The sequence below is a fragment of the Moschus berezovskii genome, chromosome 6 (assembly GCF_049115385.1).
Source record: "Moschus berezovskii isolate FMDL1 chromosome 6, NW_MosBer_1.0, whole genome shotgun sequence".
Classification (NCBI taxonomy): Eukaryota; Metazoa; Chordata; class Mammalia; order Artiodactyla; family Moschidae; genus Moschus; species Moschus berezovskii.
In genome coordinates, this window is record NC_142465.1 from 47525373 (window position 1) to 47550132 (window position 24760).

A 24760-nucleotide genomic window follows, 5' to 3' on the forward strand; every position below is an offset into this window, starting at 1 on the left:
CCTGCTCTTAAAGGACCTAAAACCTAGTTAGAAATAATTTTGAAATGGAATTAGACAGTATATCACATGATATTAAATTACTTGTAGTCAAGACTCTGTCTTAGCCCTGTCTTTTTCTACTGCTTTATAAATGACAGGTAAAAAAACACAAGGCATGCTTGTTAACTATCTGGGAGACACCATTCTGGGGGTGAGAAATAAAAGCTAATATACTGAATGATAGAAATAGTGATGTCAGTAAATAAGAACTTTGTGCTGAAACCAACATGTTGAATAGGAATAAACAAAGTTCTGCACTTAGTTTGAAAAAAATAAGTACAGAATGGAAGAGAGTTGTGATTTTCATATTCAGAAATAATCCTGTGGACTTCTTCTTTAACCCAAACCTTCACTCAATATCCTAAAATACTTGCTGAGCACCAGGCCCTCGGTAGGCACTGCAGGATCTTTCCACCCCATGCACCTGCAGAAGCAGACTCTTTGGCTTATAACATGCACCTAGAGAGGGAAATATTCCCACTGACTTGATCTCATCGGGAGTAGACACAACACTCTAAGAAGATCATACTTGACAAAACATTCTATAGAAAGGGGAGGCTAGACTGGGGAGTGACAGGGAAACCAGGCTGCATAGAAATATTGAGTGACCACAGGATGTTTAGTCTAGAAAAGAAAAGATTATGGGACTTTGATGGTTGTTTTCCAACACTTAGAGAGCTATTGTGTGACTCTTAAGAGGAACCTTAAGGCTTTTAGGGTTATTTCAGTTTGACCAATGGGGCGGGTGAAAGTTAAAGAGGAGCAGATTCATTCTGATGTCTTCAAAGTTTTCCTGCCAACCTTGGCAAAGTCTAACCCCCCCGGCAGAAACTAGCTGACCATGTACTGTGTAGACCTCTCCCTCCCGGAAAGGCAACATTTTGTTGGCAGTTGGAATGCATGCCCTCTGAGGATCCCTCAGATGCCTAATCTTTCCGTTTTATTTTTCAAAACAAGTGAGAAGTAACCTCACTTTTCATACACCTCCCTTAAGCCTTGATATCCACAAAAGTTTTGCTAGTCTGCAACTAATGAGTTTGTTTCCACATCTTGTCCACCTTCACTGGCAGAAACAACATTTGACTTAGTTAACAGAATGTCATAGTAAGTATACTCCAAGTAGTAAAATTACACTGCTGACCTTTCTGGGGTAAGATGTTTGATTAAACCTGGACTTCACCTTCATTCATTCAACAGTTGGACATGTAAATACCAATGTACACCGGAACATATAAGAAGGGAAAATCTTGTCTCAAAGTGAAGTAAATGGTGAGAGGAAATTCACAGACCGGAGTCCAGGAGACAGAGCACTTGTAAGGTTCCACAGAGTGTCTGCAGCTTAAGGAGGGAGCCTAATGAGCTGTGCAGATGCCAAAGGAAGGGAGGTACCTCTCAGCTCCCTAGAGTGGCCTCAATATTTCCTGTGGCTGGCTCTCCGAGGCCTCACAGTCAAAGCCAGCATCTTCCGGACACCTGCTGTTTTTAGGTGTGCCCAGATGTCATCACCCAGCTGAGAAAAGTCATCACCTCAGCTGGCCACTCCTGTTGTCGACTTAGGATCGAGGAACACTTTGATCAGAGAGCTGCCTTTAGTACAACAAAATGCGCAGTTCTATGGAAAAGGAATGATGATATATTTCTGCCAATGAGTTGCAATCGCCAAAAAAATCATATATTTGCCTCTCTATTACCAAATACATCATTTGGGCATCCCATCGAAAAAGCAAGAGAGTTCCAGAAAAACGTCTATTTCTGCTTTATTGACTATGCTGAAGCCTTTGACTGTGTGGATCACAAGAAACTGTGAAAAATTCTGAAAGAGATGGGAATACCAGACCACCTGACCTGCCTCTTGAGAAACCTGTATGCAGGTCAGGAAGCAACAGTCAGAACTGGACATGGAACAACAGACTGGTTCCAAATAGGAAAAGGAGTACGTCAAGGCTGTATATTGTCACCCTGCTTATTTAACTTCTATGCAGAGTACATTATGAGAAACGCTGGGCTGGAAGAAGCCCAAGCTGGAATCAAGGGAGAAATATCAATAACTTGAGATATGCAGATGACACCACCCTTATGGCAGAAAGTGAAGAACTAAAGAGCTTCTTGATGAAAGAGAAAGAGGAGAGTGAAAAAGTTGGCTTAAAGCTCAACATTCAGAAAACGAAGATCATGGCATCTGGTCCCATCACTTCATTGCAAATAGATGGGGAAATATTGGAAACTGGCTGACTTTATTTTTCTTGTCTCCAAAATCACTGCAGATGGTGATTGCAGCCATGAAATTAAAAGACGCTTACTCCTTGGAAGGAAAGTTATGACCAACCTTATCAGCATATTGAAAAGCAGAGACATTACTTTGTCAACAAAGGTCCGTCTAGTCAAGGCTATGGTTTTTCCAGTAGTCATGGATGGATGAGAGAGTTGGACTGTGAAGAAAGCTGAGCGCCAAAGAATTGATGCTTTTGAACTGTGGTGTTGGAGAAGACTCTTGAGAGTCCCTTGGACTGCAAGGAGATCCAACCAGTCCATCCTAAAGGAGATCAGTCCTGGGTGTTCATTGGAAAGACTGATGTTGAAGCTGAAACTCCAATACTTTGGCCACCTTCTGCGAAGAGCTGATTCATTGGAAAAGACCCTGATGCTGGGAACGATTGAGGGCAGGAAGAGAAGGGGACGACAGATGATATGATGGTTGGATGGCATCACCAACTCAATGGACATGGGTTTGGGTGGACCCCAGGTGTTGGTGATGGACAGGGAGGCCTGGCGTGCTGTGATTCATGGGGTCGCAAAGAGTCAGACACGACTGAGCAACTGAACTGAACTGAACTGAACTGAACTGATTGACCTGTTCAGTGTAGTTCTGAAGGATGAAGTGTTTCTAACTTAACACTACTGTTTAAGAGGGTGAAATCTTACTGCTTTAATACCTTGTAAGCTTATATTTATAGAAGTGGGTAAGTAAACCTAGATATAAGCGCAATTTTAGTTATTACCATTAACTAGAAGTCACATTATAGTGAGGGAATATTCCTCATTTTTAAAGTTGAAGTGCTGAAAGTCCTAAAAACAATTATTTTGAATGGTAGCAACAGCCACTAGGAAGAACTAATAAGTTTAAAATTGGTTGTAGTATTGATTATAGAGTTATATAGACTTTATAAGACTTCACATAGTTACTAATAGGGATGCAGTTACTCAGTGAGCAGGAAAAATAACACTTATACAACTATAGTAGCTTTGCTAGGTAAAGGAACCATTATAAAAAAAATTCAATATACCTCCTTTATGTATAAACATATAAGGAGCAGTGTTATTACTTCTCATGAAGTTAGGTACCTTCCACTAATCTTAAACATATGGTACATGGAACAACTAGTGATGATAGTGAAATTAACTAAGGGGGAAAAAGCAAGAACCAATTCTCTTTTTCCAACTCATTTAAGAATCTCCTGCTACTGTGTTTAAATACCCAGCACGCCACACCCAAAAGTTGTTTCCCCATAACATACTCAAATAAACCATTGCAAGGTAGTTCTTTTAACGTGTAGAAAGAGCAACATTTTACAGTTTTGTTTAGTAAACATACATCAATCAAATCCAAGTGCATAAATCCATATAACATAAGAAGAAAGATAAGGCACCCTAGAGGTAATACTAACACTCAAAATAGAAGTGAATTTATTTAACCCTAGCAATAATCCTGTGAGAATAATCCCATTATTCTCCTACTTTAATAGCAGATGAAATTGAGACAAAAACATTTTAAGGAGCTTGCCCGAGATCAATTTGCCCTCACTAAGACTAGGAATCAGAGGGATTTGAACTCAGACAGTCTGGTTCCAAAGTCCAAGTACTTAACCATAAGGCTGTACTACCTCCCCAGCAATGCTGTTGGTTAAATTAATCAAATGCCTACTGCATAGCAGACATTGTGTTAATCCCTTCATATGTATTAGAATATTAAAATCATCTATCAGGTCATCTGGACATAGGAAAGAAGGACAACAAAAGAATTACCAACTGTTCTGTGTGTCTTTGGCACAGCACTTTGGTTTGAGTGTTGTCTCTGCATTACTTGAGATGGTGGGATGTTAGCAATAAGTTATATTATCTCTTCCTTGCAGGGGTGGAATGGTCCAAACCAGTGAGCAGTATGAATTTGTGCATCATGCTCTGTGCCTGTACGAGAGCAGACTTTCAGCAGAAACTGTCCAGTGATTCTCTGAAGACTTACCAGACCTTTGATCTCTAGGGGTGATTGATTGATTACCCACTCAAGGCTTCTGGAAGGAGCTTCCCGCAGTGGAAGGGAAGAGAAGCCATGAAGCCAAGTCGGGGCATGGATTGTGGAAGATGGCAACATATTCAAGTCCTCCAGCCTCTTGTGTATATGAATGCACTTGTAAGCATACCCTAAATTATTTTGAAGGTCCTCTGCTGATGGAGGTATGGTCGATTTCTCACACTGCTAAGGAGAAATTTGTTTTGTCTGTATTGACTATCTGCCACACAGAATATATATATGAAATATATGTCATCAGATGATACCTTGAAGAGCTGCTGAAGAAATTATTATTGTGTGTTTAGATGCTTTAATGTTTGCAAAATCTGTCTTGTGAATGGACTGTCAGTTGTTAAACTGTTCCTGTTTTAAGTGCTAATTCCTTCTCAGTTACCAGAATCTTGCCGCTATAGTTGCAAGTGATTGATGATGGATTTTTAACAAATAAGTCTGTGTTTTTGAAAAAAAAAAAAAATCAAAAGCAGTAACTATTTTATACGGAAATGTGTCTTGAAAATATTACCTGTTAAATGTGTATTTATCAGTACCTCCTATCAAACAATTACAGAGCACAATGATTGTCATTGGGTATATATGTATTTACTCTCTACTATTGAGCATAGAGGTGGTTTCTGCTCCAGAATTCTATCCACTGTATTTCTACATTGTGAGTCATTTTACTTTCAAAGGGAAAAACAAATTTGTAGCAACTATGATGTATTAAGAATTTTAAATACTTGTCTCTCTTTTACTAAGAAAGAATTTTTGAATATAATGTCTACCTGAAATCTCTCTTCCAGTAAAGGCAGATGCCTTTGAAATTGATGTAACCTGTCCCATTTCCAGTGGTTCTTTAAAAGGATGCTGCTATGATATCCTTTAATCTCTGAAACGATTTAATCCTCAAGAGACAAAGTTAAAAAAAAAAAAAAAACCTACACTCAGCAAACACTAGATGTTCTGCTCACATATGAATTTTTAATGCAGCTATGTTGACTTTGTTTCCTACTGCCAATAAACTACTCTTAATACTAAATGTTGAGTGAGGCATGTGCTTTTTTTTTTCTTATTTGGAGAGAGACCATTATCTTTTGGGGAAAGCCTGAAGTCAACAGTGTGATGGGTGTAATTTTAGTCTGCCTCTCCCCAGTAGAGATGAGGATTTCAAAATGTAGTATTGTCATCACTTGAGTGATAATGATCTAGAAATGCCATCATTATGTGGTTTTCCTCAATAGACTTCCAGCTATCATTATACACACAGTACATGTTTATGTCTTCATATCACTTGTCATAGACCCTCATAAATTACATGGTTGGTGTTTGTTCAGCAGAATCACATCACATGAAGAGATGTAATGCTGTAGGAACATTGAATTACCTAAGATTACAATTCTTTTCTTCCCTCTTGAGCTTAGTCGTGTGGCAAAGGGATGGTAGAAGAAAACTTACACATTTTATTCTGCTCCTGGGAGCTGGAATTTTTTCGACATTAAAAAAAGAGAAGTAATCATAATCCCTTCTTTCTAAGGAAACAGACAAAAGGACAACTGGTGTAAAACTTCCCCCAAACAATTCAATAGGAGGAAGTGCTCGTCACTGACTTTTCCCCCCACCATGAAGGCACATTTCCTTCCTAGTCTTTGCTTCTCTTATCTGGGAGAATTTTTTTTCCCCCAAGCAAAGCATGAACAGTCGTTAAGTGGAAAATGGAGGCTGAATTTTACATGGCGATTCTTACCTGCTTCATCTTCGTGAACTCAGGTGAGTGGGTCTGCCTCGAGTTTCCTGAGGCATTTCTTCAATAGCCAGCAAAGGAGTCTCTGTCCTTTGAAAAGTATGTGAAACAAAGCGGAAATGGAGCCAGGTCTCCATGGCAGTTTAGCCAGAGACGATGAGGAGGGGGAATAAAAGGAGCCTGTGATGCTCACACTGTTGAGATTTCTTCCCAAAAGAAAATAAATGGCCTCCTCTGGTGTACTGCAAATGCCTCAGGCAGCTCCTGAAATGGCATCTGAACAGCTGAGACTAAAGCAACCCCAAGGTGGGGAAAACGTATTATTATGCAACTGTCTGTGGCATCTTTCTGCTTTTTCTCTGTCAAATTATAGTTTGGTTCCTTTGTGTTAAAGAAAGAAAATATGAGAAATATAATTAAAGGGAGTTGAGGAACTGTGGTGGGTTTTATTTGGAACGTCTGAATATTTTAATGGAATAGCTAAGAAAATTAAGTAAAAAGCACCTTGAAGATGGCTTTTGAGCCTGAATATTTCACTTTTTAATCTGATGTTTAACAATTGGGTATTCAGTTTTCTCTTATTAGCATATGAGGAAAGACTGTAGATACTGTCACAAAATAGAAAAATACTTCTCTATAGCATTATAAAAATTAATTTGTGACAATCAATACTTTAATTAGTTACTATTAGCTAGGAGAATGTGCTTAAAAGAATGGAAATTTTTATTTTATTTTGGGATAAATATACCTAATTTTCAAAAATTGTATTCAAACTCATCCATTTGTATACAAACACTTATTGCAGTGGTAACTTAAGAATTGGAAAATGGAGTGTTTCTTTAGAGTGGAGAATGGAGGTGAGGTGGAACGAGTGAAATGGTTAAAATGGGAATTGGATTTTATATAACTTTAGCATTTAAATATTTGGGCTAAAATATCTCACCGTATTCTTTGGATGGTTTAGTTTCTTTTCCAAGCTTCCTTTCATTATTTCAATGGGGGTGTATTTTCTTCCCTAAACCATGTGAAAGGAAAAGGAAAGAAGCTAAGTGTGACATTTTTGCATTGTCTGTTTTGGGAGTTTTAAATCACATGTGTTGAATCTGGAACTATTCACTTTAAATGATAGCAACTGCAAAAGATAAGTAAACCTTATATTTTGACAAGGCTGATTTGTGGGTGGGTTGCTTTGTTTTCTGGTGGGTTTGTGGTTTGTTGCATAGCACTTGATGAGCTTCTCATCTTCCAGAGGGGTTTCAGATTGTCCATGTCCAGAAACAACAGTGTCTTTTCAAAAATGAGAGAGTGGTCATGGACTTGTGCAACAGGACAAACCAGAACCAGCAGTGGATGTGGACTGAGGATGGAAAGCTCCTTCATGTTAAATCTGCTCTGTGCCTGGGCATCTCCAATTCTTCTGGTGGCCCTGGCCGAGCTGCCATCTTTGCCCCCTGCTCCCAGGCTCCTCGATGGACTTGCTATGAGAAGGAAGGGTTCCTTGAGGTGGAAAATGCCTCTCTTTTTCTCAAGAAACAAGGCTTCAGGGTAGTGGTCAAGAAGGGCAGAAAGTACCTCCATAGCTGGATGAAAATAGATGTCAACAAGGAGGGAAAACCAGTCAATGAAAGCCTCTGCTCTAAAAAAGGTGAGTTCTTACTTTCAGAATTGATTCTGAAAGTTCTCTTAAATATCTTGCTGTTTTGCATTCAAGGGAAGTCCACATGATCCAACAAAATTCCAAAGGAAGATTCATAAGCTAATGGAAATGCATTGTGTGGTACACACCAACTTGGAAAACTTCATTATCTTTGTTAAAATAAGCCCAACTTTCCTTTTTCTATCTCTCATGCTTCCTTCCTTTTTTTCTCTTGCTTCTTTTATTAATTCAACAAATATTTCTTGAGCTCTTTTGTGTCAAACATTAAGCACTTTGGCTAAATACTACTAGATATGGGAATGTAAATCTGTGTATAGCATACACAGGTAATGACTAACGGCAATGATAAGGAAATTAATAATTTTGCTGATGTAGACACTTCTGTTCTCTGATTATGAGGAGCTATTAGAACATCAAAGTGGTGCTTGATAAGACTGGGAAGATAATAAGTTATGCTTTTGCAAATCTCTTGTACTAATGTTTAGGGATAGTTTTTTTTTGGAGGTAGTATCTTTGAAATGTTAAGAACCAATGTGCAGCCACATAATCTTCTAATTTGTTGATCATTGATGAATATAACCTAGATGATGGACATATAAAAACTTGTATACACTTGCATAAATTTCTGGTACAACATACAGTTCAGTCCTAGACTATGAATTTTTACTTGTTGATACAGCTTAATTTTCTATTTTACTTAATCATCTTATTGCTTACTTACTCCTTTATTAGAGGTTTGCTTTAGGAAGTCATGAAGGATAAAAGAATTGCTACATACTAGCTATAAATAACTGGAGAATTACCTAGAAATGAAGCCCTTCCTTAAGATTAAAATTTGTCAAGGTAAAGTGAATTGTCCCAAATAATTAAGTAGCAGAGGTATATATTAGAACCCAGGTTTCTTTTTTTTTTTTTTTAACTTTTTTTTGTGTGTCAGAGTATAGCCTATTAGCAAACAGCACTGTGATAGTTTCAGCTGAACAGTGAAGGGACTCGGTCATAGATACACATGTATCCATTCTCCCCCAAACTCCCCTCTATCCAGACTGCCACATAATACTGAGCAGAGTTCCATGTGCTATACAGTGACTTTCTTGAGAACCCAAATTTCTTGATTCCTTGTCTAATATATGTTCCATTTTATAGTAGTTTCCACATGTTTATCCATAGGATTCTTGCCCAGTTGGCTACATTCAGAATCACCTGGTGGAGAGAAGGAGTAAAATGCATCATTGCCATCATTTCTTCCTTTTCTGTTTGGGCATGATACTGGATGCTTTTTAAAAAGTTCCCCAGATAATTTTGATTCATAGCCTCATTTCAGGATCAGCATCCACTATACATTTAAAATTAGGTACATTTAAAATTAGGTCTTGATTTTTGAGACTTATATGAGTTTTTTCACCATATTGATCTTTGAACAGTTTTAAGTCACTCATTCACTTGATAAATTAAACATCTAGTTCAGTTCAGTTCAGTCTCTCAGTTGTGTCCGACTCTTTGCGACCCCATGAATCAGAGCACACCAGGCCTCCCTGTCCATCACCAACTCCCGGAGTTCACTCAAACTCATGTCCATCGAGTCGGTGATGCCATCCAGCCATCTCATTCTGTCGTCCCCGTCTCCTCCCACCCCCAATCCCTCCTAGCATCAGAGTCTTTTCCAGTGAGTCAACTCTTTGCATGAGGTGGCCAAAGTATTGGAGTTTCAGCTTTAGCATCAGTCCTTCCAATGAACACCCAGGATTGACCTCCTTTAGAATGGACTGGTTGGATCTCCTTGCAGTCCAAGGGACTCTCAAGAGTCTTCTCCAGCACCACAGTTCAAAAGCATCAATTCTTTTGGCGATCAGCTTTCTTCACAGTTCAACTCTCACATCCATACATGACCACTGGAAAAGTCATAGTCTTGACTAGATGGACCTTTGTTGGCAATGTTTCTGCTTTTTAAGATGCTATCTATCTAGGTTGGTCATGACCTTCCTTCCAAGGAGTAAGCGTCTTTTAATTTCATGGCTACAGTCACCATCTGCAGTGATTTTGGAGACAAGAAAAATAAAGTCAGCCACTGTTTCCCCATTTATTTCCCATGAAGTGATGGGACCGGATGCCATGATCTTAGTTTTCTGAATGTTGAGCTTTAAGCCAACTTTTTCACCCTTCTCTTTCACTTTCATCAAGAGGACTTTTTAGTTCCTCTTATAAGGGTGGTGCCCTCTGCACATCTGAGGTTATTGATATTTCTCCTGGCAATCTTGATTCCAACTTCTGCTTCTTCCAGCCCAGCATTCCTCATGATGTACTCTGCATAGAAGTTAAATAAGCAGGGTGACAATATACAGCCTTGACGTACTCCTTTTCCTATTTGGAACCAGTCTGTTGTTCCATGTACAGTTCTAACTGTTGCTTCCTGACCTGAATACAGATTTCTCAAGAGGCGGGTCAGGTGGTCTGGTATTCCCATCTCTTTCAGAATTTTCCACAGTTTATTGTGATCCACACAGTAGAAGGCTTTGGCATAGTCAATAAAGCAGAAATAGATGTTTTTCTGGAACTCTCTTTTTCGATGATCCAACGGATGTTGGCAATTTGATCTCTGGTTCCTCTGCCTTTTCTAAAATCAGCTTGAACATCTGGAAGTTCACAGTTCACATATTGCTGAAGCCTGGCTTGGAGAATTTTAAGCATGACTTTACTAGCGTGTGAGATGAATGCAATTGTTCTGTGCAATGAGTGCAATTTGAGCATTCTTTGGCATTGCCTTTCTTTGGGATTGGAATGAAGGCTGACCTTTTCCAGTCCTGTGGCCACTGCTGAGTTTTCCAAATTTGCTGGCATATTGAGTGCAGCACTTTCACAGCATCATCTTTCAGGATTTGAAATAGCTCAACTGGAATTCCATCACCTCCATGAGTTTTGTTCATAGTGATGCTTTCTAAGGCCACTTTTAAAAAGCACATATGAATTCAATAGATATGGATTATTCAAGATAGAAGATAATTCATGGAAAACTATTTCTTTTAACCTTCATACAAAACATGTCTAATGATATACTTCATTTCAAAAGTAAAGTAGTTATAATAAATAGACCACTTGCAGTTAACCACTGAAAATACCATATCCAAAATGCCTGATAATCTGTGTTGGGGGAAAAAATGGACCTCTAGAAAAAGCAGAGTTAAAATTTGAACAATTCCAATACAAAAAATGTATCTAATATTTGAATATACATAGGTGCAACGTATACTTTTGCCTTCTATTAGAAATCAATGGGTGTTTTTCTTCTCCAACTGTACAGAATGATATTGGTTGACCCATAGCATGAACGCTCACTGATTTTCTAGAGAGTTCATTGTGAAATGTTAAATTTCATGCAGATGATTGTAATGAATGAACTCCAAATGCCTTTTCTTAAGAGTTAATAAATACTATACTTTTAAGTAGCACAAATATGCTTGTTGTTCATGCAGAGGATGTATTTTTTTTACTAGGCTCATCAGTAAAAGCATACTTGTGAAGGTCAAAACCTGGGCTATATATTTCATATTTGTTTCATAGAAGAAACATTCATAATGCCATTCAAGTATTTAAGTAATATTTCTCTACTACCTACTAGGTGCCAGAACTTGTGCTAGTAACTGAAGTACCCTACACCAGTGATTCTCAACCCAAGCTTTACATCAGAATACAGTGGGAACGTGAAATAGTATTAACATCCTGCTTCATCCTCTAGGTCAACTAACTCAGGAATTATATTTTTAAATACTTCCAATATGCAGCCAAACCTGGGACTCACTAAATATGTCTTGCTCCTTAGGATAATGGGAAAGCAAATAAGTAAATAGTTAGTTATAATAGAGTGTGAATAGAAAAAAAAATATCCCTTCCTCCAATGTATATTCTTGCCAATATGTCACACTAAATGATAGGGTTTTTTTAACTCGATACTTCTTAAATTTTTTAAACATTTCTTTGAATGCCCACTGAATTTTGTCATAATTTAGCTGTGCTTCATTCTCACTAAGATGTCTTTTTTCTTCTTCCTCTCCTTACTCAAGTCCCTCTATAATCAGTTCAGTTCGGTTCAGTTCAGTCGCTCAGTCATGTCCGACTATTTGCGACCCCATGAATCACAGCAGGCCAGGTCTCCCTGTCCATCACCAACTCCCGGAGTTCACTCAAACTCATGTCCATCAAGTCGGTGATGCCATCCAGCCATCTCATCCTCTGTCGTCCCCTTCTCCTCCTGCCCCCAATCCCCCCAGCATGGGATGAATCAAATAGGTTTCCAAAGTGGGTCAAAATTCAATTCAAAGGTTAATAAGAAGGTTTTTAAGAGAAGAACCTGTACTAGGGTCAGATTTCCTCAAATAATCAGTGCTACTGCAATGATTTTTATTAGGAGAGAAATGTAAAATTAACCTATCTTTTCAAGTTTTCATATAATTTATATTTCTTTAAAACCCCTTAAAACAACCATTTAATGGAAAAAATAGAATAAAGTTTGTGAGGGAAAGTCGCTCAGTCATGTCCCTCTTTGCGACCCCATGGACTATAGAGTCCATGGAATTCTCTAGGCCAGAATACTGGAATGGGTAGCCTTTCCCTTCTCCAGGGGATCTTCCCAACCCAGGGATTGAAGCCAGGTCTCCCACATTGCAGGCGGCTTCTTTACCAGCTGAGCCACAAGGGAAACCCAGAATAGAGTTTAAAGGGACCTAATTCGTGGGAATCCAATTAAAAAGAATATATAGATTATGTAGAACCAGGATCACCAGGATCATAGTAGATTACCATGTTAAAGAAAAGATGGATTTAGATTTTTTACCATTCCTTCTGAATTTTAAATTTACCCTTAAAGAATATACTACACAAATTCATTTTGGATCCCCCCACACACACAAAAAAAATAATGTATATGGTAGACAGACACTTATTTTAAAAAAAAACTTTTAAGATCAATTTTAAAAAATAGAGCCTTATAGCTATTACTCTCAGTTGGGAGTAGTAAAAAGCATTGCTTCCAAAATGCCAATATATCTGGCTGAAATGACAAAATTTCCTTTTTCCTATATATTTTTTTGTCAGTCAGTTGCCAGATATCCAGCTATCTGGAAAGCATCTTACCTTCAGCAATGTGTCAATAAAACAAGTGATTGACAGATTCAAATATTTCCTCCATATAGCCACATCTCTGGAGTCACTGTGTTGAGTATAGCTTTTAGAAATATTTTGAGTATTGTTTTTCAGTCTCTATAAATTCACACAAGGCAGTCATCAATAAGTCAATAAGGAAAAACCAAATTTTATTCTATTCCCAAGCATATAGCAATTTTATATAATGACGCATTTGATTTTTTAAGATTATTATTGCTTTAAGAGTAAAAATGCATTCTGAGGTCCAAATTTGTAATTTACAAACTCTTGAAACATGGCACTCCTAAGGGCTTCCTGCTAGCAAAAATCTTATAAGCTAAAGGGAAAATTATATCAGCCTACACTTTGGGGGAGAGGTACTTGTACATTTCTAGGAAAGTTCACTTAAAATTCAGTTAAAAATTTTTTTCTCCATGACTAAGTTGTTTGTATATACAGGAGATGCAAAAGAAAACAAGTTAGAAAGACTCAACTATTATGCTATAAACCTCTTCAGAGCAGGAATCATAACTTAGAAATCTTTATCTCCTTTAAAGGTAATCTTGATTCCCATGGTTCACAAGTGCTGGCTAAATGTGTTTCAACTTCTAAAAGGTGGTAAATATCAGAATTACAGTGATTCTCCGGTGGCTCTTCTGTGGTAGAGAATCCAGGAGAAAAGGGTTTGGTCCCTGGGTTGGGAAGATCTCCTAGAGGAGGAAATGGCAACCCACTCCAGTACTCTTGCCTGGAAAATCCCATGATGGGGTCACAAAGAGTTGGACACAACTGAGCGACTGAGCATGCACATCAAAATAATAGGGAACAATTAAGGAAAGCTATCAGTCCTGGGTGTTCATTGGAAGGACTGATGCTAAAGCTGAAACTCCATTACTTTGGCCACCTCATGCAAAGAGTTGACTCACTGGAAAAGACTCTGATGCTGGGAGGGATTGGGGGCAGGAGGAGAAGGGGATGACAGAGATGGCTGGATGGCATCACCAACTCGATGGACATGAGTTTGAGTGAACTCCGGGAGTTGGTGATGGACAGGGAGGCCTGGCGTGCTGAGATTCATGGGGTCACAAAGAGTCGGACACGACTGAGTGACTGAACTGAACTGAACTGAACTGAAGGACTATTTTTATGCCACTACTGAAGTCCTGATTATCAGTTTTCTCTTCTTCCCAAATCAAGCAGAAGTTTTAAACCCACCAAGCCATGAACAGTTACAGTATTATCTATTCCAACAGGAAAAGTCTTAGCCATACAAGTAGACAACACAGGTTATAGGGACTGAATTATTGAAGTTTTATGGACCTACACGACATGGAAAATAACTCATTCATTGGGCTCCCTCTTTTACATGAGAAACAGAGAAATCTCAAAGGATATTACATATTTGCAAGCATATCTAAGCAAATAATCCTTAAGACAGGAAAATAAAAACATTCTAAACTTGAAAAGGGGTTCCACAACACTAGCACCAATCTATTGACGATAGACCATACTCAGATAGTTCTAGGACTTCCACATGAAGAGTACAAAATTCCATCTATGGTTTGGATACCTATTCCAAGGAATTCCAAGTCTCCTTACAAGTATAAACACCCAGGATGACTGTCTAAAATTGTTACTTTCACTAAGATGTTTCATATTGTATGAAGAGTAACATTGTATATGTCAGCCAACCAATCAACATTTATTCCGCATCTGCTACAGATTCATTCCTTCAGATCTCATTTTTGTCTGAGGACAAGCAAATTTTTCCAGACATATTTTCAAGTGTCCCTGATATGGCTGAGTTAGTAAAATCACAACGAGATCTCACTGCTGATGTAAATCATATTGTTGTCTGGCTCTATATACCTGCTGGTTAAAGTAATTGTTTCATTGTAGTCATATGGGTGGGGGACTAAAATGCATAAGCACTATAATAGGTAAGCAATCATATATGCTCTTGGGGCACTGGGTTTTAGCGGCTATTTCCTCTAGTAATTGGCAGTAGTGCTTGTAAATACAGAGCGTGATGGGAAATGAACAAAGCAAAACAGAAAGTGTCTTTGTATACACAGACTCTGACCAAATTGGGTGTCACAGACATTTTAGAGTTTCCTCCTTGCATCATTATAACAACAGGGACTTTGCAATTAACCATTTATTTACATGATCATTGAAAATCATCTGGTCATTGAGTATTAATATATGCTTTCTATGATCACTGAAAAACATCTAACATAGCATCCGGAGTTGCTCAACGATTTTCAGCCTGTGACACATCATTGAACTTATCAGGGCACACCCAAGGCTGCATATGACTTTCATGGGCCCTGTGCTCTTATATCTTTGTGGGTTCCTTCCTCCACTGGGAAAAAAATAAAATAAATTAATAGATTATCATGGGTCCTAGCATTCTTATTTATTCATAACGTGTGAAAAAAAATTTTAACATTTTCTTTGACCCTGAAAGTTCTTTGTTAAAAATTATTTTCAAAGAAATTAATTCATTTCATGGACCCTAAAAATCATGAGCCCTAGGCAGTGTTTGTGTTGTGCCTGACAGATGAGGCAGCCCTGGGCACACCAAGTTATTCACCCACTTTCCACCTGCTTTTGCCCTATCCCTGTTTAGACTCTCGCTGAGCATGTCTCCCCCAAAGCCTTGTAGCCACTAATAAACCATTCTTCTCCCTCCATCCTTCTACACCACAATTTCATCCTTTTCCAATGTTTGTGTGTGCATTTTCCCAGAAGAAAACATGGGACATTAGGATAAACCAGGCTCATCATCATATAACAAACCATAGTACAGTAGTTGAGTAGTAATTGGCTATTGAAAAGCATTTCTTTGATTGGCTAAACTTTCATTTTTTAATCTAAGTTTTTACTGTGCCATGCTTTGATGTTTTACTATCCTATGTTTTGGTATCAATTGCCATTTATTAATTTTACTTTTTCCTAATCTTGCATCTTTTTTAAGTTTCTTAAAAAAAAATTAACCCCTGATTATGCCTTCTTGATTTTTATGCCTCCTATTGTTTGTAAATTCTCCATCTTTGGCACTCTTTTCAAAAATTTTTCACTTCCTAACTCATTTTTTCAAATTTTATCCATGTGTATTTTGAAATGTATTCTTTATTTCATTGACTACATTTTCTGAAATTTTAATTATTCATTTTAACATTTCTAATAATTATTCAAAATATTATAATGCTAGACCTTTCACTGTATTCCAGTCAAATCTTATTCAATATATCTTGTATATTAATTTAAATACTTATGTATAAATATATATATATATATGGAGAAGGAAATGGCAACCCACTCCAGTGTTCTTGCCTGGAGAATCCCAGGGACGGGGGAGCCTGGTGGGCTTCCGTCTATGGGGTCGCGCAGAGTCGGACACGACTGAAGTGACTTATCAGCATATATATACAAATCACCATTTTTCTAAGGTATCTTCTATTTCATTTATCTCTTTTCCAGATTGCTTTCCCACTTTTAAAGGGCACATTACATTTGATATCTTCCTACAGAATAGAAAGTATCAATATAGTTTAAATTTTATATCTCCAAAATGAGTTTTATTCAAGTTCTTGTTTCAATATGCTTGAACATTTTTTAATCATTTAAAAGAGGGAAACTAACAAATTGTGTATCGTCTCCACTATCATTATACAAAAATTCCATTTCTATTATTGATTATTTCTGAGGATATCATAGAGGAATTAATAAACTAAAATGCATATTGCTTTTTAAAGAACTGTATTTGAAATATGGTCTTGATACGACACAGTCATTGCAAATCGTCTAATAGGTGAGCTCTAAGTACTAAGCTTTATTTTTTCTACATTAAGTACTAAACTTCTTAGATTGAACCTAGGATGGTCTGCCTTATTTTGAATTGTGTTCTAAGAGGAATTGCGTATAATGTGGAAACAATGTAATAGCAATGGTACAATAAAGCTTTTTAAAAATAGCTTCAACATATTGTTCCATTGTGTAGGAACTTTTCCTTGCATTTGTCAAAACACATCTTTTTCTTTCATGAGCTATAAAATGTATATACCTTTTAAAAGAACATCAGAAGAATTACAGAACCCAAAACACACAGAGATCTACTATTTTTAGCACCTACTAAATCTACTATTTCACCGCACCCATTTCAATAAAGAGTTCAGGCAATAGAAAGGTGAAATTATTTTAATCACCTTATATATTTCTTTGATGGATTTTTCTTTCTTTTCATCTACTTCATAATTCTTCAATTCCCACATAAGACATGATTAGAATTCAGCTTTGGCTCATATTGTACATATCGATAAAATTATATATTTAGATGTATATTACACCTGAGAAATGTATTAGAAATCCAGGTGCTAAATCCCACACCAAATATACTAGATCATAATTTGGGGGTAGGGAGTGAGGCAGTAAAGCTTCAATATTCCAACAAACTCCAAAAGAGATTGTTATGCCTAACAAAGTTTGTTTTGAAATTCACAAAATTTGGAAATTAAATGTTAAGACTAAAGTTTCCTTCCTGTTTTTTAAATAGCACAAGTTAAAATGTAGACACAAAATGAAGGGGTACCAGACTTGAATATTCTGTAGGTTCTTTCTTTGGAAAAAAGGTGGTGTCCTAAACTGGAAAATGAACTTGTTTGGTTTGGAGTGTTTTAAAAATACATTTAGAAGGTTAATTAAAGACAGTTACAGAAGAGTAGAGTAGAATTTTTTCCACAAGATATCCCAAAGCTACTTGCAATGGTGATGTTATGTTATTTGCAAATGAAATTTCAAGAGTGCTTTGATATTTACCTAACTTGGGGAAAGTCTTGTTTCATCCTTTGAATTAATTCTATAAACTGACTAAAAAAAAAAATAGTTCTCAAGAGGAGAACTTACCAACTGCTGCTTAGTGAAGAAGAGTAAACATGGGCTGACATGAGAAGACACATAATTACATGCTAGGTATATGAAGCTTGTCTCTGCCCTCACCTCACCATTAAATCTTTTTTTTCTAAGGATATGAGAGCTAAAATTGTCTTAGGTAGTAATCAACTCAGGGGATTGACTTTGGCCAAAGCTCGAAATAGCCAAAATACTAATCTCCACGTATAGAATTTTTTGCATCCCAACAATAGATTAGTATCTGTGTAAAAGGACATTCTAGCACCTAAATCAATTAAGAGTGCAGAATTAAGACTGCTTCTTGAAGTCTGCTGTAAAGGCATATTACTAATAGTACAGTTGGATCTGTCCTATAGAAGACATCCCAGGAATGAGTACATCTCTAGATATGCCAGGCACAATGGCAGTGATCATTAGTGGCACAGAATTCAGGAAAATAAAAGCAAACAGAAACTAGGGAGAATGTCCAAACGTTTATCAAAGCTTTAGCAGATGTACAGGTAGGGTTGCTGGATAAAATATACCATACCCAGTTATGTTTGAATTTCAAATAAATGACAACTTTTAGTATAAGCATATTCCTAACATACAATATAATATAATCTTTGTAATGTTGTATATTGGGGATATATTAAATATACTGAGTCTTTGGTTATTCATGTGAAATAGTAATTTAACTGGGCATCACATATTTTTATTTGCTACATCTGGCAACCGCATATACAGTGTATCCTGAACAATTCTCCACATCTCAAGGAAAAGATGCTTAATGATCATGGTTATCTTATTAACATCTAAGAGAACAGCTGATATTTACATCTTGCTAAATTTTAAAAAGACCTTTTCCATCTTGAGCCTCTTTTTGTGCTTTTCCCTGAGAGCACAGTTTCCATAATTCTCCCTGCACCTTGTAAATTGGGTAGATGGGTAAAAGATGGGTGACAGAGACAGCAAATGAGTATGGTCACACTAAAACTAGCTTCTATTTTTCGTGTAACTGAAATTTATCTACACGCCCATTGTTAAAGCGGTCTTTTTCTAAGCAAAACTGTTTTAATATGAAGACTGTATAGAACACGAGGGTAATTTTAGCACCTGTCCTTTCTTTACCTCAGCTGGCCCGGGAACTGAAGTCTCAGTAAGGAGCATTAGAAACACAGCTCCTCCCCAGACCCCCACTACTTTTAATGCACTTGCATATAGCCTGGGACACCTTATTAGAAATACCACCGAGGCCTTTACCAGAAGTACCCCGGAAAACTACAGCCAGAACAGCAGCCAGAGGCAGCACCCTGGTCTATGGATGGCTGGAATGACATCTTGGGTTCCCTGGACTACTCCACCCTTCTCCAGCACCACGGAAGAGGTAAGTGAGGAGAAAGGAGTGTATGGAGTGTGTCTTGGGAAGGCCTCAGAAAGCCCATTGCTTGAAAAGACTGGCTTTGCTGGAAATAATGCCACTCAAGTGGGTGATGAGGCACTTTGGGTCTTTGTTGTTAATCGTACATGAAGGCATTTTGCATAATGAGAAAATCTTGGAGGTAGAATTTAAATGGCTACAACTGTATAAGCTGAAGATAATTATAACTCCTGTAGACTGGCCACATTTCTGAATTGAAGTCAGGGTTCATAGTCTTACAAGAATTAAAATCAGGAAATAAAAATTACAGTCAGTAACTTGCAGGTCCCCTTGCATATAGGTCACAATCATTAATGCTTATAAGGGAGGGGAGAGAGTCACAAAGCAATGGAAGATTCAGGAATCATTATAACAGATTTGTGAAGATGGACAAGGATAAGCTGAGTCATATAGCAATTCTACATCAGCATCCACAAGAAGACAGGTAAATGGCTGAGAAGCAGTCAGGACACGGCTGTAGAATCTGTTCACACAGCGTTTCCATTTCAGGTGTTCACCTCTTTGGTTTTGCTTTCCACTCAGGGTTTTAGGCCATCATTTTAGACAATAGCTGTAACTAAAGCACATTTTAAAAGCTAAGGTTTCATTTGGCAGTATTTAGCTGTTTCATAATAAGCAACCTGAGGGCTTCCCAGGGAGTGCAACAATAAAGAATCCACCTGTCAATGCAAGAGATGCGGAGCCTGCAGGTTCGATCCCTGGGTCGGGAGGATTCTCTGCAGGAGGAAATAGCAACCCATTCCAGTATTCTTGCCTGGAAAATTCCATAGACAGAGGAGGCTGCCTACCAATAGTCTGTGGTGTCTCAAAGAGTCAGACATGACTGAGCACATCCACACACACAAAAGCAACCCAAGTAGTTTAAAGAAAGTAAAAGCTCAACACTATGCATGTGACTTAACCATTTTAGTGCTCTGTTTTCTTTTGCATTGTGCAGAAATTAAAATTGCACATAACTCCTGGCTAGTGAACCCATACCTCATTATTGATGGCAAAACAAATAGAGCCAGTGCTATAAATCTGCCCTCCAACATTTTTTTTGCCTTGTCTCTAAAGAGTTCAGAAGGCCTCATTACTTTTCTGGACACTCTTTAATCAGTTTAAAGCTCAATATTCACTGTCAGCCTATTAGCAAAAATACCATTTCAAGAAATAATCCAAACTCTAAATTCAATTGAAACGTTAGCTTCTCCCTTCCATCACCCCACCAAGCTTGGTCTTGAAATAGGGGAAAGGGAGTATGTTCAAATTCTCTCACATCTCACCAGCTCTATACCCACCTCTCCAAGCTTGATCTCCATGGTTTCAGATATATCTGGGCTTGGAAAGTGGGAAGGAAGGACAGGAAAAAGGAGCGGGAGAGCTGTTGCTTAAGAATGCCATCATGAACTGGCCCTGTGGTCTCCCTAAATCTCCAAACCCTGAGCCCTTTCAACCACTGATGTCAGTGAGAGTTTCACCACTTGCTTGTGGAATTGAACACTTCTTGGTGGAGCACCTTCTCATTCTGGCTGAATGTGCCTTGACTAAAACTTCATTCTAACACTAGTTTATAAGAGGATTCTTACAGCTGAGCTTAAATATTTATGTTTACGTTTTTTCTGTACTGATGTGTGTATTTTGTGTATATGTTGCTGTTGTTCAGTCCCTAAGTCATGTCTGACTCTTTTGAGACCCCATGGACTGTGGCACTCCAGACTTCCCTGTCCTTCTCCATCTCCCAGAGTTTATTCAAACTCATGTACACTGAGTCAGTGATGCTATCTAACCATCTCATCATCTGCACCCACTTCTTCTTCTGCCTTCAATCTTTCCTAGCATTGGGGTTTTTTCCAATGAGTCAGCTCTTCACATCAGGTGGCCAAAGTATTGGAGCTTCAGCATCAGTCATTCCAATGAAGAGTCAGGGTTGATTTCCTTTAGGATTGACTGGTTTGATCTCTTTGCAGTTCAAGGGACTCTCTAGAGTTTTCTTGAGCACCACAATTTGAAAACATCAGTTCTTCAGGGGTTACCTTTCTTTATGTTCCAACTCTCACATCCATACATGACTACTGGAAAAACCATGGCTTTGACTATATGAACCTTTTTCAATAAAGTGATGTCTTTGCTTTTTAATACACTGTCTAGGCTTGTCACAGCCTTCATTCCAGGGAACAGTGTCTTTTAATTTCATGGCTGCAGTCACTGTCCACAGTGATTTTGGAGTCCAAGAAAATAAAATCTGTCACTGCTTCCACTTTTTTCCCTTTCTATAGGTCATGAAATGATGGGACCAGATGCCATGATCTTAGTTTTTTTAATGTTGAGTTTTAAGCCAGCTTTTTCACTCTCCTCCTTCACCCTCATCAAGAGGCTCTCTGTTTGTGTATTGATATCAGTATATATGTACTAATTTTTATCAGTATATATATAGGCTTTTTCCAGTGGTCATGTATGGATGTGAGAGTTGGACTATAAAGAAACCTGAGCACCAAAGAATTGATGCTTTTGAACTGTGGTGTTGGAGAAGACTCTTGAGAGTCCCTTAGAATGCAAGGAGATCCAACCAGTCCCTCCTAAAGGAAATCAGTCCTTAATGTTCATTGGAAGGACTGATGTTGAAGCTGAAACTCCAATACTTTGGCCGCTGATGCAAAGAACTGGCTCATTGGAAAAGACCCTGATTCTGGGAAAGATTGAAGGCAGGAGGAGAAGGGGACAACAGAGGATGAGATGATTGAATGGCATCACTGATTCTATGGACATGAGTTTGAGTAAGCTCTGGGAGTCGGTGACAGACAGGGAAGCCTGGCGTGCTGCAGTCCACGGGGTCGCAAAGAGTCAGACACGACTGAGCGACTGAACTTACTTAGAACTTATAGGCTTCCCAGGTGGCTCAAATGGTAAAGAATCTGCCTGCAATACAGGAGACGCAGGTTAGATCCCTGGGTCAGGAAGAACCCCTGGTGAAGGGAATGGCAACCTAATCCAGTATTTCTGCCTGGAGAATTCCATGGACAGAGGAGCCTAGAGGGCTAAGTTCATGGGTTTACAAACGAGTCAGACACCACTTAGTGGCTAGACAACAACAACAGCAAGCGTATATATATATATAGACAGAGAGAGGGAAAGATCAGTACTAAAAAAAAACTGCATTAAATAAAAAACATGCCTAATAAAAACTACAATCAATAGAAACATATCTGCCTGAACACTATAAGGCTGTATTTTAGCAAAAAATATTGCCTCATTTTTCCCCAAGTTTTACCATTGTGAAACAAACATAGGAAGCTCCTAGATGTGGCTGGGCTCTACTGGCATGAGTCAAGGACAACCAGCTCCAGAGTTCCAGGAGCAACCCAGTCCTGTGTTACAGAGCTCAAGTGATCCGCCCAGAGCTGGGTTTGCAGCCTTGGATTGTGATGAATATTCTGTTGGGTTTTTTTATCTTTTGAGTTTTAATTTTTTCTAAGGGGAAATTCATGCTAAGGTTTATATGAGCTCCCAGATGAAGCACCAAGTGTTGAAAGTTTGTGTGTATCTAGTGCTAACTATTGGAGAAGGCAATGGCAAGCCACTCCAGTACTCCTGCCTAGAAAATCGCATGGACAGAGGAGCCTGGTGGGCTGCAGTCCATGGGGTCGCACAGAGTTGGACACGACTGAGTGACTTCACTTTCACTTTTCACTTTCACACATTGGAGAAGGAAATGGCAACCCACTCCAGTGTTCTTGCCTGGAGAATCCCAGGGACGGCAGAGCCTGGTCGGCTGCCATCTATGGGGTCACACGGAGTCGGACACGACTGAAGCGACTTAGCAGCAGCAGCAGTGTTCAATATGCTTCTATCATCGAATATATATATATACATAGAGAGAGAATTTTATTGAGGGACTAATTATACACACATACACATTTTCTCCTTTGTAATTTCTCCTATTTCATCTCTTAATCACTCTTCAACTCCCCACCCTCACCCACCAAAAAAAAAAATGACTGTCCAGTGACTTTGGAAAATGTTCATACATTCAACAAATAATAATAATTCTTGAGAACTTAACTACTATCAAAACACAGTGGTTAAGAACTCAGGCTTTGAAGTCAAAGGCCTGAATTCCTCTTACTAGCTAGTGACCAGCTTCAGTTTCCTCATCTAGTAAATTGAACCTGTACCTGTTAGGGCTGTTGTGAGGACTGGGAGAGACAAGGCCTATACAGCACTTTCATATATTCTGGGAGGTGGGTACTTGTATCTATTTTCCATCACTGTGTAACAAACAACCCCAATACTTAGTAGTTTAAAATAATGAGAGCTTACTAATTCTCCTGGTTTTGTTAGTTGGAGGGTGGGAGTGTGGGCGTCCTCTGCTGGTTTCACACAGGCTCACTCTTGCAGTTGCCTTCAGCAAGGGAGCTCAGATGAGCTGGAAGCTTCACAGTAGCCTATTTCATGGCTAGCATTTGAACTGGCTGCATGCTTGTTTCTCTACCTGGCCTCTCAGCCTCCATTAGATGATACCAGCTTCTTTACTGGATGGTTTTGGAAAGCTTTGCAAGAGAGGAAATGTGGAAGCTACAAGCCTACTGAGGCCTAGGCTCTGTGACCACACATTACTTTTGCCACATTCACTCAGTCAATGGAATCCTGAACCAGGCCAGACTGAGGCGGTGGACAGGCAGAAACCACTTCTTAATGGGAAAGAGCTGCAAAGTCTCCTTGACAAAGGGCACACATATTGGGTGAGATGAATCTGTGGTCATTAAACCGTCTACCATAGTATTTATTGGGCTTCCCTGGTGGCTCAGATGGTAAAGAATCTGCCTGTAATGCGGGAGACCCAGGTTCAATCCCCAAGTTGGGAAGATCCCCTGGAGAAGGCAATGGCAACCCATTTCATATTCTTTCCTGGAGAATTCTATGGACAGAGGAGCCTGGTGGGCTATGATCCATGGGATTGCAGAGAGTCGACACAACTGAGCGACTTCACTTTCACTTTTCGCTTTCATGCACTGGAGAAGGAAATGGCAACCCACTCCAGTGTTCTTGACTGGAGAGTCTCAGGGACGGGGGAGCCTGGTGGGCTGCCGTCTATGGGGTCACACAGAGTCGGACACGACTGAAGCAGTAGCAGCAGCAGCAGCAGCAGGTTAAAGAGGCAAGGACTCACCAGAGGTCACATGGCTAAACAGTAGCAGAGCACAGAGGAGAGTAGACACACACACAAACATTCTTGCCCATCTAGTCACCTTATTCTCTTGCATAGAGCTCCTGTTAATGGAGATAAAGGCCAAGAAAGAAATGGTTTGGAACCCAATGTCACTCACTGATGCTCCTGCAAAGCTGTCCTAAACTGGCTCTTTTCAGAGCAGATTTTTCCCTGCCTTCGTCCTTTTCCTTCTCTTTCCTCACACCCTCCTATGTCAGTGTGGAGGACTGTGAGCCTGAGCCAGTACTTGGCTTCACGACTCTCTTCCTCTCATCCTGGACATGAATTAAGGGAATCAACCTGTATCACATGCCTACAGTATTGCCTGGAAAATAGTGTTTAATTAATATTAGCTATTGCTGTTATTATTGTTACCATTA

At 38.8% G+C, this 24760-nt stretch overlaps 2 protein-coding genes across 5 annotated transcripts in view; both read left to right on the forward strand.

The window, feature by feature from the left end:
- The window catches only part of PTPRR (protein tyrosine phosphatase receptor type R), a 282539-nt gene extending 277182 nt beyond the window's left edge, over positions 1-5357 (forward strand). For both annotated transcript variants that reach the window (XM_055395488.2, XM_088836978.1), the window contains one exon: positions 4170-5357. In XM_055395488.2, the coding sequence (XP_055251463.2) occupies positions 4170-4263 (94 nt within the window). In that variant the 3' untranslated portion in view covers positions 4264-5357. The remainder of the gene's footprint in view (positions 1-4169) is intronic.
- A 632-nt stretch (positions 5358-5989) lies between these two features.
- The window catches only part of PTPRB (protein tyrosine phosphatase receptor type B), a 126019-nt gene continuing 107248 nt past the window's right edge, over positions 5990-24760 (forward strand). For 2 of the 3 annotated variants that reach the window (XM_055396780.2, XM_055396781.2), the window contains exons 1-3: positions 5990-6091; positions 7315-7710; positions 18888-19138. In XM_055396780.2, coding sequence (XP_055252755.2) covers positions 6037-6091; positions 7315-7710; positions 18888-19138 — 702 coding nt within the window. In that variant the 5' untranslated portion in view covers positions 5990-6036. The remainder of the gene's footprint in view (positions 6092-7314; positions 7711-18887; positions 19139-24760) is intronic. The other variant, XM_055396782.2, reaches the window with a different exon arrangement.